At 36.0% G+C, this 20451-nt stretch overlaps 1 protein-coding gene across 1 annotated transcript in view; it reads left to right on the top strand.

Moving 5' to 3' along the window:
* Positions 1-20451, top strand: part of CCDC7 (coiled-coil domain containing 7) — a 219111-nt gene that overhangs the window by 71475 nt on the left and 127185 nt on the right. The window contains exon 6 of the mRNA XM_066386556.1: positions 9849-10015. Coding sequence (XP_066242653.1) covers positions 9849-10015 — 167 coding nt within the window. The remainder of the gene's footprint in view (positions 1-9848; positions 10016-20451) is intronic.

Here is a 20451-nt window from a genome sequence, read left to right as displayed (position 1 = left end):
AATACAACAAAAAGTTGGCTCTTTGAAAAGGTCAATAAAATTGACAACCCTCTGACAAGACTCAGTAAGGAAAAAAGATAAAAGACTCATAAAGTCAGAAATGAAAGAGAAGTTATCACAGACATCACAGAAATACAAGGTATCATATTAGACTATTATGAAAGATTATATGCTGCCAAATTAAATAACCTAGAAGAAATGGATAAGTTCCTAGAAATATATAATCATGAATCATGAAGAATTGGAAAACCTAAGTAGACTGATCAAAACTGAGGAAATTGTAACACCATTAAAAACTTTCCCCAAAGTAAAAGTTTAGGACCAGGTGGCTTTATTAGTGAATTCTATCAAACATTCAAAATATGATACCCATTCTTCTCAAGTTCTTCAAAAAATTGAAGAGACAATACTTCTTAACATATTTTCTGAGACCAAAATATCTATGATACCAAAACCTGGCAAGGATAGTACAAAAGGAAAACTACAGACCAATATCTCTGATGAATACAAATGCAAAAATTCTAAGCACAGTACTAGCAAATCAAATATAACAATACATTAAAAATAATATTTTATGATTAAAGGGGGTTTATTCCAGGGTCACAAAGATAGTTCAACATATGCAAATCAATCAATGTGATACACTACATGAACAAAACAAAGGTTAAAAATCATATGATCTTATCAATTGATGCAGGAAAGCATTTGATAAGATATATCCATTTATGATTAAAACAATCAAATAGGTTAATATAGAGGAAAAGTACCTTAACATAATAAAGGCTATCTATAACAAACCCTCAGCTAATATTACACTCGATGGTGAGAAACTGAAAGCTTTCCCTCTAAGATCAGGAATAAGACAATGGTGCAAACTCTCACCACTCTTATTTAACACAATACTGGAAGTCATATCCAGAGCACTCAGGCAAGAGAAAGAAATAAAAGGCATCCAAATTGGGAAAGAAGAGGTAAAAGTGCCACGTTTTTTTTCAGATGACATGATTATTTAGAAAATGCTAAAGACTACCAAAACTCAATTAGAAACAATAAATACATTTAGTAAATTTTCAGGATACAAAATCAGTGCACAAAAATCCACTGCATTTTTATTTATTTATTTATTTATTTATTTATTTATTTATTTGTATTTTTCTGAAGCTGGAAACGGGGAGAGACAGTCAGACAGACTCCTGCATGCGTCCGACCGGGATCCACCCGGCACGCCCACCAGGGGCGATGCTCTGCCCACCAGGGGGCGATGCTCTGCCCCTCCGGGGCGTCACTCTGCCATGACTAGAGCCACTCTAGCGCCTGGGGCAGAGGCCAAGGAGCCATCCCCAGCGCCCGGGCCATCTTTGCTCCAATGGAGCCTTGGCTGCGGGAGGGGAAGAGAGAGACAGAGAGGAAGGAGGGGGGGTGTGGAGAAGCAAATGGGCACTTCTCCTATGTGCCCTGGCCGGGAATCGAACCCGGGTTCCCCGCACGCCAGGCCGATGCTCTACTGCTGAGCCAACCGGCCAGGGCCTCCACTGCATTTTTATATAGTAACAATGAAATCTCACAAAAAGAAATAACAAAACTTTCCTTTTGCACTTACAACCAAAAGAATACCTAGGAATAAACTTAAAAGAATGTGATTTATATATAGAAAACTACAACACATTATTAAAAGAGATTGAAAAAGACACAATGAAATGGAAAGATATTCCATTTTCAAGGATTGGAAGTATCAACATAGTTAAAATGTTCATATATCCCAAATAATATACAGATTTAATGCAATTCCCATCAAGTTCCCAATGACATTAAAAAAAAAAAGAATAAAAAAATCAGATTTGTATGGAACCACGAAAGACCTTGAATAGCAAAAGCAGTACTGAGAAACAAGAACAAAGTCACAAGTATCACACTGCCTTACTTTAGATTATACTACAGAGCAATGATAATCAAAACAGCATGGTAGTGGCACAAAAATCAACACACATTGTAACAGAATTAAGAACTCTGACATAAACCATATTTATATGGGCAAATAATTTTTGACAAATGAGTAGAAAGCACACATTGGAGAAAACAAAGTCACTTCAAAAAATGGTTCTGGGGTTCCTGACCTGTGGTGGTACGGGGGATCAAGTGTTGACCTGGAATGTTGAGGTTGCCAGTTCAAAACTCTGGGCTTGCCTGGTCAAGGCACATATGGGGGTTGATGCTTCCTGCCCCCCCCCTTTTAAAATGAATTTAAAAAATGGTTCTGGGAAATTGGGAAGCCACATGGAAAACACTAAAACTAGAAAATAGGTTGTTCCTATGTACAAAAATTAATTCAACATGGATCAAATACCTAAACATAAGGCTTGAAGCAGGCCCTGGCAGGGTAACTCAGTTGGTTAGAACATTGTCACCTTATGCCAAAGTTGTGGGTTTGATCGCTGGTCAGGCCACATACAAGAATCAACCAATAAATGCATAAATAAATGGAATAACAAATTGATGTCTCTTTCTCTCTCTGAAAATACTAAAAAAGATCTGAAATAAATTACATAAAATATATTAATAATAGACTATAATAGAATGGGATAAATATAGCTGCATGCACTATTCACAGTGGCCAAGGTATGGAAACAACCAAAATGTCCTTCAGTAGATGACTGGATAAACAAGACGCAATGCATATGTACAACTTCGCCACAAGTAAAGATGAAATACTATCATTTGCAACAATGTGGATGGACCTTGAAAATACCATACTAAATGAAATAAGTCAGTCAGAAAAAGCTAAGGACTGTATAATTTCACTCATATGTGAGATATAAATCAGAAACTCATTGAAACCATGCAATTGTATTATGATTACCAGAGATAAGAAGGGTTGGGGTGGTAAAGGGGGCCAAACATATATATATATATATATATATATATATATATATATATATATGGTGATGGGAGATGATCTAACTTTGAGTGGTGGGCTCACAATGCAATATACAGATCATGTATGGTTAAAATGTATACTTGAAACCTATATAACATTATCAATGTTACCCCCCAAACTTAATAAAAAAGAATAAAAACTACTTTGTATGCATAATTACTCACATGAGGGTAATATTTATTAGATTATTGCCAGGGAATCAATACAATAACCAAGATTTATAAAAGAGAAGGAAGAAAAACTTTGCAGATAGTTTAGGAATGATGAAACTATTTGAATTTTTTTCCTTTTTAAAATTGAATTTATTGTAGTGACATGAGAAAATCATATAGGTTTCAAGTATACAACTGAAGAAAACATCATCTGCACACTGCATTGTGTGTTCATCACCCCAAGCAAAGTCTCTTTCTGTCCCTGTTCTCCCCCTTTTCCCATTGCCCACCATCACTTGCCCTTATCTCCCTCTCCCTCTGGCTATCACCACACTGTTGTCTGTGTTTATGTGATATATATGTGTGTGTGTGTGTGTGTGTGTGTGTGTGTGTGTGTATATATTTATATTTATATTTTATTTATTTATTTTTTTGCTTAAGCCCTTCACCTTCTTTTATCTAGCCCCCACACCACCTTCTACTCTGACAACTGTCTATCTGTTCCATGATTGATGTCACTATTTCTATTTTGTCAGTTTATTTTTCTCATGAGATTTCACATATAAGTGAAATCATATCATTTGTCTTTATCTGACTGACTGATTTCACTAAGCATAATACCCTCTAGATCCGTCCATGCTGCTGAAAATAGTAAGATTTCATTTTTTGTGGCCCAGTGATGGGCACTTGGGTGGCTTCCATAGCTTGGCTATTGTAAACAATGCTTTAATGAAATAGAGGTACATATATTCTTTAGAATTACTGTCCTGGGTTTCTGTAGGATACATACTAGACATGGCCTTTCTCCTTACCCAGCCATGTGGTGCAATGGTCACAGATTCTGATCTCTGTCAATGAGATAAAGGTTAGTCAAGCTGAAACTAAGGTTTTACTAAGCACAATGGAACTGAATCACCAGATAGTATCAAGGAGAGGCAATGCAGAACAGGCATGCACCCTTTCTCCTACACCCTGCTCACATGCTTGCTTGCATGTAGACAAAAAGTTTTGCTTGAGTAACTACCCAAGGCTTAGCTATTTAAACCTCTCCCTCCACTTTGTGGGGCACCGAACTTTCACCAACCAGCTGCCATTGGTCCTGCCCCTGTGTGTAAGTAATAAAGGCTATGTCCACTTCATCTGGTCCTTTTTGTGTTTTTTTTTGATCTCACATCAACACCAGATCCATTTTCTGGGTCTGGACCTCCTGCATTACAGTTTCTTTGGCTAAATCCCTAGAAGTGCATAGAGTCCTAGGCAGACCTGTTTTAAATTTTTAAAGGAACCTCCATACTGCCTTTTACATTGGCTGTACCAGTCTGCAGTCCCATCAGCAGTGCACAAGGGTTCCCTTTTCGTTACATCCTTATCCACATCTGCCTTTTGTGGATTTACTGATGATAGTCATTCTGATAGATGTGAGTAGTTATCTTCTTGTGATTTTAATTTGAATTTCTCTTTAAGTGCCGTTAAGCATCTTTTTATAGGTCTGTTGGGCACTTATATGTCCTTTTTGGAGACATGTCTATTCAGGTCCTCTTGCCATTTTTAAATTGGATTTGTGTATGTGTGTGTGCTGAGTAGTATGAGTTCTTTATAAATTATTTTGGATATTAACTCCTTTCCAGATATATCATTGGTGAATATGTTCTTCCATTCATGAGTTCCCTTTTCATTTGGTTGATGATTTCCTTTTGCTGTGTAAAAGCTTTTTAGTTTGATATGGTCTTATTTATTTTTTTCCTTGTCCAAAGAGATATATCTCAAAATAATGCTACGAGAGTGTCAGAGATATTACTGCCTGTTTTCTTCTAAGATTTTTATAGTATTGCAACTTACATTTAAGTCTTTAATCCAGTTCGAGTTTATTCTTGTGTATTTTGTAATTTGGTGGTCTTAAAAAACGTGTTAATCAATTGATGAACTGGAACCTACTGAAGAAATTAATCTAGGCATTCTTTCCTTGAAAGAGCCAAAGTAGGAATATGAACTAAAAAGATTAAAGTTGCTTATGAATTGTGTACAAAACCTTAAGAATTCAGTTGAGGACTATAATTTACAGGTTCAGAGATAATTTTTTAAATATCAATTTACTACATAGTACTATGTTCTTCTGTCAAAGCATTTTCAGCCTACCCAGATTAGATTCTGTCCCCATAACAGAGAAAACATTCTGTATAATTCTCTTCAATTTATATGTTGCTTAATTTAACAGGAACTTATCTTTATTCAGCTACAGTTAACATTATTGATCACTTCCTTTTTTTATTTTTTAAATTTTAAATTTTTTATTTTTTAAAATTAATTTTACTAGGGTGACATCAATAAATCAGGGTACATATGTTCAAAGAAAACATGTCCAGGTTATCTTGTCGATCAATTCTGTTGCATACCCATCACCCAAAGTCAGATTGTCCTCCGTCACCTTCTATCTAGTTTTCTTTGTGCCCCTCCCCCTCCCCCTTCCCCTCTCCCTCCTCCCCTCCGTAACCACCACACTCTTGTCAATGTCTCTTAATCTCATTTTTATGTCCCACCTACATATGGAATAATGCAGTTCTTGGCTTTTTCTGATTTATTTATTTCACTCCGTATGTTAAATAATGTTTAATGTTATCAAGATCCCACCATTTTGTTGTAAATGATCTGATGTCATCATTTCTCATGGCTGAGTAGTATTCCATAGTGTATATGTGCCACATCTTCTTTATCCAGTCTTCTATTGAAGGGCTTACTTCCTTATTTTTTAAAACAGGATTTCTTTGACTTTTGTGAACTGTGCTCTCCTGGCTATTTTTCTTTTTCTTTTTTTCTTTTTTCTTTCTTTTTTAAAATTTCTTTGACTGTCTTTGTTTTAGAGTTACCTTCTTTATCATTAAATGTTGGAGTGCCTCAAGATTTCATCCTATGTCTTCCTTTTCTTTTTTCTTTTCTTTTTTTTTTTGTATTTTTCCGAAGCTGGAAATGGGGAGGCAGTCAGACAGACTCCCGCATGCGCCCGACCGGGATCCACCCGGCATGCCCACCAGGGGGCAATGCTCTGCCCATCTGGGGTGTTGCTCTGTTGCAGCCAGAGCCATTCTAGTGCCTGAGGCAGAGGCCATGAAGCCATCCTCAGCGCCCGGGCCAACTTTGCTCCAATGGAGCCTTAGCTATGGGAGAGGAAGAGAGAGACAGAGAGGAAGGAGAGGGGGAGGTGTGGAGAAGTAGATGGGTGCTTCTCCTATGTGCCCTGGCCAGGAATCAAACCTAGGACTCCTGCATGCCAGGCCGACACTCTACCACTGAGCCAACTGGCCAGGGCCTATTTTTTCTTTTTTATTCAATACCTCAAACTTTTCTTCTTAGATAATCTCATCTTATTTTTTAAACTCAAGTATTACCTTTTTAATTAGAAATATACACCTCTTGCCCAAAACCATCCCCTGAATTCTAGACTTGTGTTTAAATTACCTACAAGATTATTCTACCTCAAACCCATGAGTAAACATGAATTTCTCTTACTGCTTAACTGATTCCTTTTCTGGTATTACCTATCTCAATGAGTGGTAGTAAGATCTATCAAGTTGAGTAATCAGAAATGTGGTAATTTACCTTGATAACTTGATTCTATCTATCCATGACATTTAATCTATCCCTGCATCCATTTGATTTTATGTCTTAAATAGCTGTCAAATGCATCTACTTTACTCTGTAACTACTGCTTATACTTTGTGCCAATATCTGTCACATCCAGTATGCCCCAAATCCTGATTTATGCGTTCACATTCACCAAAGGAATATTCACTATACAACTAAACTTCTGATTGGGATTCCAAGTTTTTCAGTGTTTAAACCCATAGCTACTTGATATTTTCTTTATTTGGTGTATATGATATATTGTCTTAAGTGTTTGCATTATCTTCTGCCTTTCAAGGAGTGTTTCTTAAAGTATAATTGATGGATCATGTTTAAATAGCACCTAAGATACCTGTTACAGAGCTCCAAATCAGACTTACTATCAATAAATTAAAATTTTTTGTGTGTGTATTTTTGTTAAAAATCAGCCCATTTAAGAAGCTCCCTTAAAGGATACACATTATCATTTAAGATAATATTGTTGTTTTTATTGGAATAATGTTTTGTGTTTTTTTTTGTATTTTTCTGAAGCTGGAAACGGGGAAAGACAGTCAGACAGACTCCCGCATGTGCCCAACCGGGATCCACCTGGCACGCCCACCAGGGGGCGATGCTTTGCCCCTCCGGGGCATCGCTCTGTTGTGACCAGAGCCACTCTAGCGCCTGGGGCAGAGGCCAAGGAGCCATCCCCAGCGCCCGAGCCATCTTTGCTCCAATGGAGCCTCGTCTGCGGGAGGGGAAAGAGAGACAGAGAGGAAGGAGAAGGGTAGAGAAGCAGATGGGTGCTTCTCCTGTGTGCCCTGGCCGGGAATCGAACCCGGGACTTCTGCACGCCAGGCCAATGCTCCACCATTGAGCCAACCGGCCAGGGCCACTAATGGGTTTTGATAAGCAGTTCTTGGAGAAGCTTCTCATGAGAATGTGCCATGCCAGCAACCTTGCCAGGAGCCACCCATGGGGGTGGTCCTGTTGAAACTTGCTGGAGGTGAGCATTACTCGCTATATACTCCTAGAGTTAAGCAGAGAGAGATAACAAAACTGCTATAGAAATAAAAGCTATTTTTTTCTTCTAGTATATAAGACCAGTGGTGGGATTCAGCCAGTTCACATAGGTTCAGCAAGAACAAATACCTAATTTTTTGTTGAGTTTGGCGAACCGTTGTTTATTTTTTTAAATTTTTTATTATTAAGTGTGAGGCAGAGAGGCAGAGAGACAGACTTTTGTATGCACCCCAACCGGGATCCACTTAGCAAATCCCCTACTGGGGATGCTCTGCCCATATGGAGCTGCTGTTCCGTTCCTCTGCAACCAAGCTATTTTAGTGCCTGAGGTGAGGCCATAGAGCCATCCTCAGTGCCTGGGGACATTTTGCTCGAACCATTTGAGCCATAGCTGTGGGAGGGGGAGAGAGAGAAAAAGATAGAAGGGGGAGGAGTGGAGAGGCAGAAGGTTGCTTTTCCTGGGAATTGAAGGTGCCCTGACTGGGAATTGAACTCAGGACTTCCACATGCCAGGCCAATGCTCTACTTCTAAACCAACTGGCCAGGGTTGCAAACTGGTTGTTAAAAGGGCACTTGGAATCAGGGTTCTCTGTAAGGTAGGTGCCTGGGCAGACACCAAATGTGAAAATCACAAATTTACATTCCTTACATTTTTTTTTAACGTTCATCTGCACAACAGCGTATTCTAAGCACCTGTAGTAATGTTCATTCCATCCATAGGGGAGAAAAATAGGAAGGTAGGATGCCAATCAAGAAGCAATATGGAAATATTTTAAATAACAGTTTTGTTGTTTCTTTTGTGGTATTATTTAGTATTTTTTATTAATATTTTAAAACTCTTTGTTATAAGATCATCTAGTTTTGGGTACCTCTTTTATTGTTCTTATTTAAGTACTAAATGCATGAAATAATACAATACATTACCTTTTGGTATATCATTTTTTTATACTTAAAGCAGTCATTAGGGCAGAGAACTGGTTTTTAAATTATTTGAACCCCACCACTGTATAGGACTCTCTTAATGACAAAGGTTAACATCATGCCACCTATCAAGAGTGAAATATTTCATTATAAACAGGACAATGAAGAATGGATTTTAGATGAGAAGCAACAAATTGATAACTGTAGCTGATTGCTGCAGCACTTTTAGTCTCAATTCATGATTGGAATCCTCTTCTTTGGGATCTTGCCTTTGGTCCATAGAGTGTTCATATATTTCTTGCTTTTCTTCCACCTTTTCTGCATCCCCAATCTCAGGCTTAGGATACATTGCTCAGCATATTTTACATGTATTGTTTATATCCTAATCCTAGTCCAAACAACCATTTCTAAAATGAAGTCTGTTTTAAAGTTCCAATAATAGAATTGACTAGTGAAGACTTACTTTTCTCTTTGCTAGGTCCTGTCAAAACTTTATGACCTCAATTATTACTTTTCTTGTTCATGTCTCTACATATTGGCTGTTTCTAGGTTTCTTTCATTGTGGTATTTTGGGCACTCATTCTTGCTGAACATTCTTTAAATAGAGTCATTGCCTAGAATATACCAATTAAGGTATGCCATCTTATACAGAGGACTTTGCTGATTCTCCTGACAGCTCATTACTTTGTAGCTTGGTCTATTCCAAAAGGCTTGCAACAGCCAAGTGGGTCTCAATCTTCCCTATGCTGACTGAGGAGTGCCAACTCTGTGGACCTTTCTATCATATATTAACTTCTGGGAATTAGCAGTAGAAGGTATTAGTCTTTGAGAAAGTTACTGTCTTTCCATATTTTATCACAGTAAGTATTCTTAGAATGGATTCTGAGGCAGCAATTACTTTAAATTCTTTTGTAGATACTTGGAATTGTGTTTAATGCTGCTACAATTGTTATTGCATTTGCTTAAAATTATTATATGCTAAAATAATAAACAGAAGATTGGATTTGTGTTTTGACATGTAAAATTCGACACTTAGCTATATTTCTGTTGCTGGGTAATTGTTCATATCAGTATATTTGTAAAATATAGTATTTTATTATAGCTATAAATAAGAATAATATAACATTATTTAGATATGATAAATGAAACAATTAAATTTCTTTGAGGAGAAAGATCAAAATGGGTATTGCCTAAGTACCTTGTTAACTTTATTGTGTTAGGTGAGTAAAGATCAAAGTTTTTCAGAAGCAGAGCTTCCAGCCCCTGACAAAACAGTCACTTTTAGCATTGAACGAGTGGTAAAGCATCTGCAGAAACTTGAAGAACTGAAAGCTCGCCTTCAAGAAAGATCCACACCCTCCTTGCACATCATGCTAGCTAAGCCTAAGTAAGTAAAATATGAGTTAATAGAATTAAAAACAAGACAGGGGCCCTCACCAGTGGCTCAGTGGATAGAAGGTTGGCCTGGTGTGTGGACATCCTGGGTTCAGTTTCTGGTCAGGGCACACAAGAGAAGTCACCATCTGCTTCTCCACCCTCCTTCTCTCATTCTTCCCCTCCTGCTGCCAGTAGCTCAACTGGTTTGAGTGTTGGCCCCAGGCACTGAGCATAGCTTAGTTGGGCCAAGCGTTAGCCTTAGGCATTAAAAATAGCTCATATTAAAAATTGGATTATTTAGTTTTTGCTATTGATTTGTATGAATTACTTATATGTTTTGGGTATCAATCCCTTATCAGATATATGTCTGCACACATTTTCTCTTATTCTCTAGGTTGTAATTTCATTCTGTTGATATTTTCTTTTCTGGACAGAAACATTCATGTTTGATGCAATCCCATTTGTTTATTTTTGCTTTTGTTGGATGTGATTTTGGTGTAATATCCAAAATATCACTGCTAATACCAATTTCAAGGGGTTTTCCCCCATGTTTTTTTATATATATTTTTAATTTCTTATTTATTTATTTATTCATTTTAGAGAGGAGAGAGGGGAGGAGAGAGAGAGAGAGAGAAAGAGAGAGAGTAGGGGGAGGAGCAGGAAGCATCAACTTCCATATGTGCCTTGACCAGGCAAGCCAGGGTTTTCAACCGGCAACCTCAGTGTTTCCAGGTTGAGGCTTTATCCACTGCGCCACCACAGGTCAGGCTTATTTAGGAGTTTTATGGGTTTAGATCTTACACTTAGGTTTTGAATTCATTTTTCTGTGTGATATAAGATGATGGTTCTACTTCATTCTTTTCCATGTAGGTATCCTGTTTCCCCAGCACTATTTATTGAAGACACTATCCTTTCTCCACTGTATATTCTTGGCATCCTTGTCAAAGATGAATTGACCACATAAATGAGGGCTCTTCTTTCTTTTCCATTGGTCTCTGTGCCTATTTTTATGCCAGTACCACAATGTATTGATTATGTACTATAGTTTGAAATCAGGAAGTATGATTCCTCCAGCTTTGTTCTTCTTTCTGAAGATATCATTGGCTATTCAGATTGTTTTCTGGTTCCATATGAATTTTAGAATTGTTTTCCTATTTCTGTGAAAAGTGCCATTGGAATTTTGATAGAGATTACATTGAATCTGTAGATCACTTGGGGTAGTATGGACATTTTAACAATGTTAATTATTCCATTTCATGAACAAGAATATTTTTTATTTGTTCCTGTATAATTCTATTATCTTCATATCTGGCAAAGTAACTTATCTAAGTAAAGTTTACATTTATAAACTTTTTTTTTGCTTTAAACATTTTAATTTTATAGTGTTAAAATAAAACATACCTATAATTGGGATGGGCTACTGTTTATTTTACAGTTAGTTTATTGATGGCTCCATCTGTCAATGACTAGACTGACAGGGTTGAAGGGAGTGGCACATGAGTTGGTTTCAGCAGGGGTTGTATAATACAACCTTAGTTCAGAGGTTCAGAGTTATTCCTGTGAACTCTGTTGTGAGGTATGAAAGTAGTTTCTAATCATATGTTAATATTAACACCTGAAATTTAATTGTTTGATGTATGCTAGGTATTTTTCTCATAACTTTACATGTATCCTTTGATCTTCACAAGTGCTTTATGAGATAGGTACTATAATACCTTAGTTTTAATAGATAAAGAAACTGAAGCTCAGAGAGATTAAGCAGCTTAAGCATCCAAGGTCACATATTAGTAAATGGATAAAACAGGTTTTGAGCCAAGTATCTGACTCTAGAACTTGTGCTCTTTTTTTTAAAATTAGGACTTTAATATCAGTCTTTTTTTTAATTATTTAAATTTATTCATTTTAGAAAGGAGAGAGAGAGGAGAGAGGCAGAGAGAGAAGGGAGGGAGGAGCAGGAAGCATCAACTCCCATATGTGCCTTGACCAGGCAAGCCCAGGGTTTCGAACCGGCGACCTCAGCATTTCCAGGTCGACGCTTTATCCACTACGCCACTACAGGTCTAGAACTTGTGCTCTTAATGCATATACTATTAATAATACATTGATAAAAAGAAATCTCATGCCTCTATCCTATTTACTTTTGCTATTTTTGCTGTTAATGTTGTTGGTATGCCTAACTGTATACATGAAATATATAGAATTCATAGAATTACATAGTTTGACTTTTATCCTTATTTGCTTGCTAATAACTTACTTTATTGTCTGTGAATAAAGGTTAAAGAACCTGTTAAATTTTATTTTACAAACTGTCTAGAGCATATATTCTAGTTCTTATTTAAGAATCTTATTCTTTGATAATAAGTATATTTTATTTGTTGACATTTTAACAGAATTGGTGAAACTCCACTAGAAACAGTGCAAAGTTATGAAAAAGTACAGGAGAAAATTGAAGGTGATATTTTATATATGTTTGCCATTGTAAAGTTTCTGAAATACATTAATATTTTGAGACATCATTTAAAAGTTTATAACCATAAAATTATATAATAGTAAATTAAAAAAGATGTTACCAGAAAAAGGGACAAATATACAGTAATGGAAAATGATTTGACTTTGGGTAATGAGCACACAACACAATAACAGTTCTAATGTTATAGAGATGTCTGCCTGTAACTATGCACTCTTATTATTCAATGTCACCCCATTAAATTTAATTTCTAAATAAAAAAAGAAAAGATTCAAAGAAAAAAAAAAGATGTTACCAGAGAGAAAGGGAATTGGGAGGGAGGTAGTAAAGGGTACAGAGTGTTGACACCTTGTACATGGTGACAGAAGTAGCTTTGAATTTGGGTGGCAAGCACATAATACGAATGATGTACTACAGAATTGTTCACTTTAAACCTCTGTAATTTCATTAACCACTGTCACCTAAATAAATTTAATTAAAAAATATTTAATAACGAGTTTTATATTTTTAATATAAATTCTTCTTATATTGCAGATTCTGGGAGTGTATAAAATGAATAAAATTTGGTTTTTACCTCCATAAGACCCACAGCATACTAAGGGCACATACACATGATAAATAATTTTTCATAGTGTAATGCATAATAAATGTTTGTGTAATTTGCAGTGAGTCTACAGAAAAGAGACAATTTGTTCATTTTGAGGGAGTTGGAAAGATTTTATACAAACTTAAAACATAAATAGGACTTAATTAAGTGAAGAAGGGAGATATTTGGTACTTTAAGAATAAGATATAGCATGAACAAACAGCATGAATGGGGAATTACAACTGGAGTGGTATTGGACTGTAAAACAATTAGGTAGAGATAAGGTAGGAGAGAGCCTAGTCAGAGGGATTGGATGCTGCTGTGCTAAGGAACTTTCTATTATCTATCTATCTATCTATCTATCTATCTATCTATCTATCTATCTCTTATCTATCTATCTATCTATCTATCTATCTATCTATCTATCTACCTATCATCTATTTATCATCTGTCATCTATCATCTATCTATCTATCATCTATCATCTATCTATCATGTGTCATCTATCATCTCTCTATCTTCTGTCTATTATCTGTCTATTATCTTCTATTATCTTCTCTATTATCTGTCTATCTATCTATCAATCATCTATCTATCATCTATCATGTGTCATCTATCATCTATGATCTATCTATCTATTATCTCTCTATCATCTGTCATCTATCATTTATTATCTATCATCTATCTATCATCTATCATCTATCTAAATATAGAATCATTGAAGATTTTTTTTTGTAGGGAACTGACATTGTTGTATTTAATTTTAAAGATCATTCTGACCACATTGTGGAAGCTAGATTTGAGGTCTGGGAGTAGGAAAGAGAAGTTATTTCTGTATCTTATATGATATGTTCAGTAAGCACTGATATTAGAGCACAAGTAAAAAAGGAGGGGCAGATTTGAGTAATATATATCTGGTAAAACTGGAAAAACTTGGTGATTGGATATGAAAGGAAGGGAGATTAGATGATGCTAACATTAACTAAGAGAACATAAGAGGAAAACAAGTTTTATTGAAAAAATAAGCTCACATCACTCTGTTGTACATTCTTTCAGATATTACTATTGTTGCCAATTGGGAGGATCTATTCTGTATGTTGGAGATCTACTGTGGGTTTTTTTTTCTTGAGTGAGCTATTAAAATAAAAATTATAAAATTTAAACTTGATTGATACATATAATTGATATTTGAAACTTATAAAAAATTCACTCTTATTTCAGAATTCATAAAAACCCATGCACCTGAAGGATTTACAGATGTAACTGGGCCAAGTAAGTTTCTAGTCATTTAAGCATCATTGTGTTGAGTGCATCAATTTCTAAAATTTTCTATAATTTAAAGTAATAATTATTAAGTGCAACATAGATTATTGATTTTTGGAGTTATACAATTGAGCTGGCTATCAAGCAACCATTAACATTCCTAATTAAGGCTACATGTTACCCAAAATAGACTCATTTGTGAGGAGGATCATGTCATTACTTGGAATGGAGGATTTTTAGCTGTGATTAGAACATGCTTTTGAAATGTTGCAGGGGTGGCAGGCCTTAAGGTGGAGTAGTAACAAAGTTAAAGAGATCATTTGTAGATTTTGTTACTATTAATTACAGATCATCTCATAAACACTAATTCTGGTACATGCTCAGCTGTCGTCAAAGACACTAGAACTAATATTTTAAACTTCTATTTGTCAACAAGAAGAAATTACCTTGCTTATATCTTAATAATGGAAAGAATTTTGTAACAATCATGTAATATATATGATGGAATACAGTTTAGAAATGGGAAAATAAGATTTGGTTGGAAGAAATTGGTGGGGATCCTGTCCTCTTTCAACATTAGCTTTAAACCCTAATGTTGCCATGTTTTAAAGAAGGAGAGATATGCATTCTACAGTACTTCTAGGTCTGAATAGACTTTTGATCCAAGAGATCACTGTTTAGGGAGAATAGAAGAGGAGACTGAAAGCCTCTGTCTACATTAAACCTTGGCACATCTCTCAAGCTGACTTGCTTGCTCCCAGTCTGTGCAGTTATCTTCTCCCCTGGCCGTTAAAACTAAACTTTCTCTCTGAACTCAAGCAGACTCTTCTTGTGTTCCTCTTCCTTATTCTGTGGCCTAGAAATTCCAGGCGGTAATCTGGGGTGATCATCATAAACCTTTTTCCTCTGTCAGGGATAATTTCCTTGAACTTTCTGTTTTTGAATATCTGAACATTGCTGTTTCATTTATTTTTTATCCATTTTTAATTAGTTTAAGGTGAAAGAGTGATTCTGGTCCATGATGCATTATCATGGACAAACAAGTCTCTGTGCCTACTTATATGCCAGTGGAACACATCCTCCAACAACAAAAATGTTCCCCCCCAAATAAAATATAATAGTAGAAATTTTATGCTTGATTTTTAAGGGAAGCATAGGACAGGGTTACATCGCACAACATGGTGTAAAACCTTTTTCAAGCTCCTAAGTATCTTTTCCCATAGCAGCTGCTTTGGTCCTTGAGCTCCATTGGTATAGATCTCCTCTCAATATTGTTCTGTTTCACTTGTGTACTCTCTCTTTTTTTCTGGAAAACTACCCTCTTTCAGAAACAAAATAAAAAATAAACAAATGGGACTACTTCAAATGAAAATGTTTTTGCATAGCAAAGGAAACCATGGACAAAATGAAAGGACAATACACTGATGGGAAAACACATTTATCAATGATACATCTGATAAGGGGCTAATATGAAAAATTCATAAAGATCTCATACTACTCAACACACACAAAAAATCCAGTTAAAAAGTGGGCAGAGGACCTGAATAAACTCTTCACCAAAAGGACATACAGATGGCCAATAGTCATATGTAAAGATGCTCCACATCACTAATCATCAGAGAAATGCAAATTAAAAGCACAATGAGATATCACCTCACCTGCCAGAATGGCTGTCACCAGTAAATACACAAACAACAAGTGTTGGTGAGTGTGTGGAGAAAAGGGAACCCTTATGCACTGTTGGTGGGAATGCAGACTGGTGCAGTCAATTATGCAAAACAGTATGGAGATTCTTCAGAAAATTAAAAATGGACTGTCTTATGATCCAGCAATTCCACTACTGAGTATTTATCCAAAGAAACCCAAAACCTAAATTTAAAAGAATACATTCACCTCTATGTTCACTGCAGAGTTATTTACCATAGCCAAGCTATGAAAGCAACCCAAATGCCAATCAGTAGGTGAATGAAAAAAAGCTGTGGTACATATATCCAGTGGACTATTACTAGCCATAAAAAAGAATGAAATCATCACTTATGACTGTATGGATGGAGTTATAGGGTATTATGCTCTGTAGATCAGTCTGAGAAAGACCGATGCCATATAATTTCACTTACATGCATAATCTAAAGAACAAAATAAATGAACAAAATTGAATCATAGATGAAGAGAACAGACTGGTGGTTGTCAGAGGGAAGGAGGTTGGGGGACTGGGTGAAAGGATTAAGTACAAATTGGCAGTTAAAAAATAGTCATGGGGATATCAAATACAGCATAGGGAATAAATAATAGTGCAGCATAGTCATAATATTGCAGTAACTATGTATGATGCCAGGTGGGTACTGGTAATATCAGGGGCAACATTTTGTAAAGTAAATGCTTGTCTAACCACTGTGTTGAAACCAATACAAAATAATATTGAAAGTAAGGTGTAATAAAAAAACCAACATACTGACAGCTGTCAGAGGGGAAGCAGAGGGGGGGAACTAGACGGAAACAAAGGGATTGGACAGATGGTGGTTTGTTGAGTTGTGTACTTGAAATGTATGGTTTTGTGAACCAATGTCATCCCAATAAATTCAATAAAAAATTTTAAAAAAGAAAAAATGTATTCCCTTTCATCTTGAGTCAAACTTTATTCTCTTCTTCCCTTCTCATTCTCTAAATTGTATTAGATTCTATAGCCTAATCAACAAGACAAAAGCTAATTTTGTGTTCTACTTTTTATAGACTATAATTTAATCTTGATGTTGCTTCATTAATGGATTTTAGTTTTTAGAGCAGTTTAGGTTTATAGAAAAATTGAGCAGAAATTAGAGTTTCCGTATACATAGTATTCCCCCAAATCCCCTATCCAAAGTTTTTTCTGTTATCATTTGGCATTAGTATTAATATTGATACATTATTATTAAGTATAGTCCAAAGTTTACACAGGGTTCAATTTTTGTGTTGTACAATTGTATGGGTTTTGACAAATGCACATAATGTCATGTACCCACATTACAGTATGATACAGAATAATTTTAGTGCCCTGAAAATCCCATGTTGTACCTATTCATCTCTCTCTCTCCATCTACCTGAATCCCTGGCAACCACTAATCTTTTCCTTGTGTCTATAATGTCTTTTCAAGAATGTCATATATTTGGGATCATATAGTCTTTCTTTTACTTAGCAATATACATTTAAATTTCCTCCATGTCTTTTTTTTTTTTAATGAGAGAGAGAGAAAGGGAGGGAGAGAGATGGACAAACAGGGACAGACAGGAAGGGAGAGAAATGAGAAACATCAACTTATACTTGTGGCATCTTAGTTGTTCATTGATTGCTTTCTGATATGTGCCAGCTGAGCCAGTGACCTCTTGCTCAGTGACCTTTTGGCTCAAGCCAGTGAGCCTGTGCTTAAGCTGGTGAGCTTGGGGTTTTGAACCTGAGTCCTCAGCATACCAGGCCTCTATCCACTGTGCCACCACCTGGTCAGGCCCTCCATGTCTTTTCATAGTTTCATATCTCATTTATTTTTACTGCTGAATAATAATTTGTTGTATGGATGTAATATAATTGTTTATCGATTCATCTATTAGAGGATATCTTGGTTGCTTCTAAGTTTCTCAATGACATATAAAGCAGCTACAAAGGTTTTTTTTGTGGACATCTTTTCAACTCATTTGGGTAAATACCAAAGAGTGTGACGACTGAGTCATAGAGTATATTTTGTTTTTGTTGAAACTGTCAAACTGTCTTGCAAAGGGGCTGTGTCTTTTTGCATTCTCACAGCAATGAGACTGAGAATTCATCTTAGTCAGCATTTGGTGTTGCCCAAGTTTTGGATTTCAGCCATTCTAAAAGGAATTTAGTGGTATCTCACTGCTTTAATTTGCAATTCTCTAATGATATATGTTGTACATCTTTTCATATATTTGTTTGCCCTCTGTATATCTTCTCTGGTTAGATATTTGTTAGGATATTTTATTTTTAAAGTTCCTTGTTTGCTTTTATATATATATATATATATATATATATATATATATATATATATATATATATGAACTGCTCAGAAAAATTAGGGGATATTTCAAAATGAATATGAAGTGATAAAAAAGCATTTGATTTTTTTTATTAAACAAGAACATCAGAAAAGCAAACAAGTCAAAGAAAGTTGTTAGATTATGCAAATAAGTTGCAAAACCAACTTTTATTTCATTGGTGAAAATGCACTATACAAAAAGCTGAAAGTACTGGAGTATCTGCACGTTCCCTGATCCCTTAATTTTTGTGAGCAGTATACTTATACATATATATGAATATGTATTTTCTGTTTACATTTTTTCCTTTCAGCATTATTTTAGTGGCCAGACATCACAAACCTCACACAGTACCTCCATGCTGCTCATCCCATATCTCTAGCACCCACCAGGCACCACAGATAGTCACTAACATTATTGACTATACTCACATGCTGTAACCAATATCCCTCTGATTATTTTGTAACTACTGATTTGTATATCTTCATCCCTTCACCTTTTTAAGCAAGTCCCCAAAGCTCCATCCCTTGGCATCCACCAGTAGGTTCTCTGGGTCTATGAGTTTTTTAAAATTTCATTTGTTTACTTCTTTTGTTCTTTATATTCCACATATATGTGAAATTATATATTTGTCAATCTCAGACTGACTTATTTCACTGAGCATAATACCCTCAAGGTCTGTTCATGCTGTCCCAAATAATAAGGTTTTATTTTTTATGGCTGAGTGATAGTCCATTGCATCTATGTACCATTTCATTACCCATCTGTCTATTAATGCACACCCCCCCCCCCCACTGCTTGGGTTGCTTTCATATCTTAGCTATTATAAATAATGCTTCAGTGAACATAAGGGTGCATAAATTCTTTTGAACTAGTGTTTTGGGTTTCTTAGAATCACTGGGTCATAAGGCTGTTTTATTTTAAATTTTTTGAGGAGCCTCCATACTGTTTTCCAGAGTGGCTGCAGCAATCTGCATTGTCATCAATAATACACAAGAGTTCTCTTTTCTCCACATTCTCGCCAACACTTGCCATTTATGCATTTACTGATGATAGCTATTCTGACAGGTATAAGCTGATATCATTATGGCTTTAATTTCATTTCTCTGATTGCTTGTGATGTTGAACATCTTTTCATATGCCTCCTGGAGAAATGTCTATTCAGGTCCTCTGTCCATTTTTTAATTGGCTTTTTTTTTTTTTTTTTTTGGTGTTGAGTAGTATAAGTTCTTCATAATTTTTGGCTAGTCTTTATGAGATGTATCACTGAAAAATAAGCCTTTTCTATTCAGTAGGTTGTCTTTTTTTTTTTTTGTAACAGAGACAGAGAGAGAGAGACAGGGATAGGGACAGATAGGGACAGACAGACAGGAAGGGAGAGTGCCGCTAACTAGTATGACTAGTAATTCCAGGTCCTGAGTGGGAATGGTGTGGAATTAAGAAAATAGACTTAAAGAGAAACAAGATGGGCTTGAGAGCCTCTGCAATGCCTTTTGCTTGCCAGAGAGAGAGAGCCTTGGTCTGCTTTATTATATAGTGTAGAAAATTAAAGCCTTTAAGCCAATATACAAATAAGAAAGTCTCTGATACAAAGCCACTCATCTGAGGCATAAATGGGATTCCTCATAAGAGTGCACCATCTCCCATCATGCAACAGTCAAGGGTGTGAGGCAAAGCTTAGTTTTGAGAAGATCTTAGTATTAGAAGGATGTTGAAAAGATTTTAGTATTAAAAGAGTGGGAAAGGCTTAGTCTTAAACTAAGCCTTAGGATATAAGGACTTTGCCAGCTTACAGCCTGTCTCCCACCGGAGAGAGATGAGAAGAATCAATTCTTTGTTGTGGCACCTTAGTTGTTCATTGATTGCTTTCTCATATGTGCCTTGACCGGGGGCTACAGCAGACCGAGTGACCCCTTGCTCAAGCCAGCAGCCTTGGGCTCAAGCTGGTGAGCCTTGCTCAAACTAGATGAGCCTGCACTCAAGTCGGCGACTTTGGGGTTTCAAACCTGGATCCTCTGTGTCCCAGTCCGACGCTCTATCCACTGCACCACTGCTTGGTCAGGCTCAGTAGGTTGTCTTTTAATAATTTTGTTGATGTTTTCCTTTGT

The sequence above is a fragment of the Saccopteryx leptura genome, chromosome 5 (genome assembly GCF_036850995.1).
Source record: "Saccopteryx leptura isolate mSacLep1 chromosome 5, mSacLep1_pri_phased_curated, whole genome shotgun sequence".
NCBI lineage: Eukaryota > Metazoa > Chordata > Mammalia > Chiroptera > Emballonuridae > Saccopteryx > Saccopteryx leptura.
This window is presented reverse-complemented; position numbering and strand designations above follow the sequence as displayed.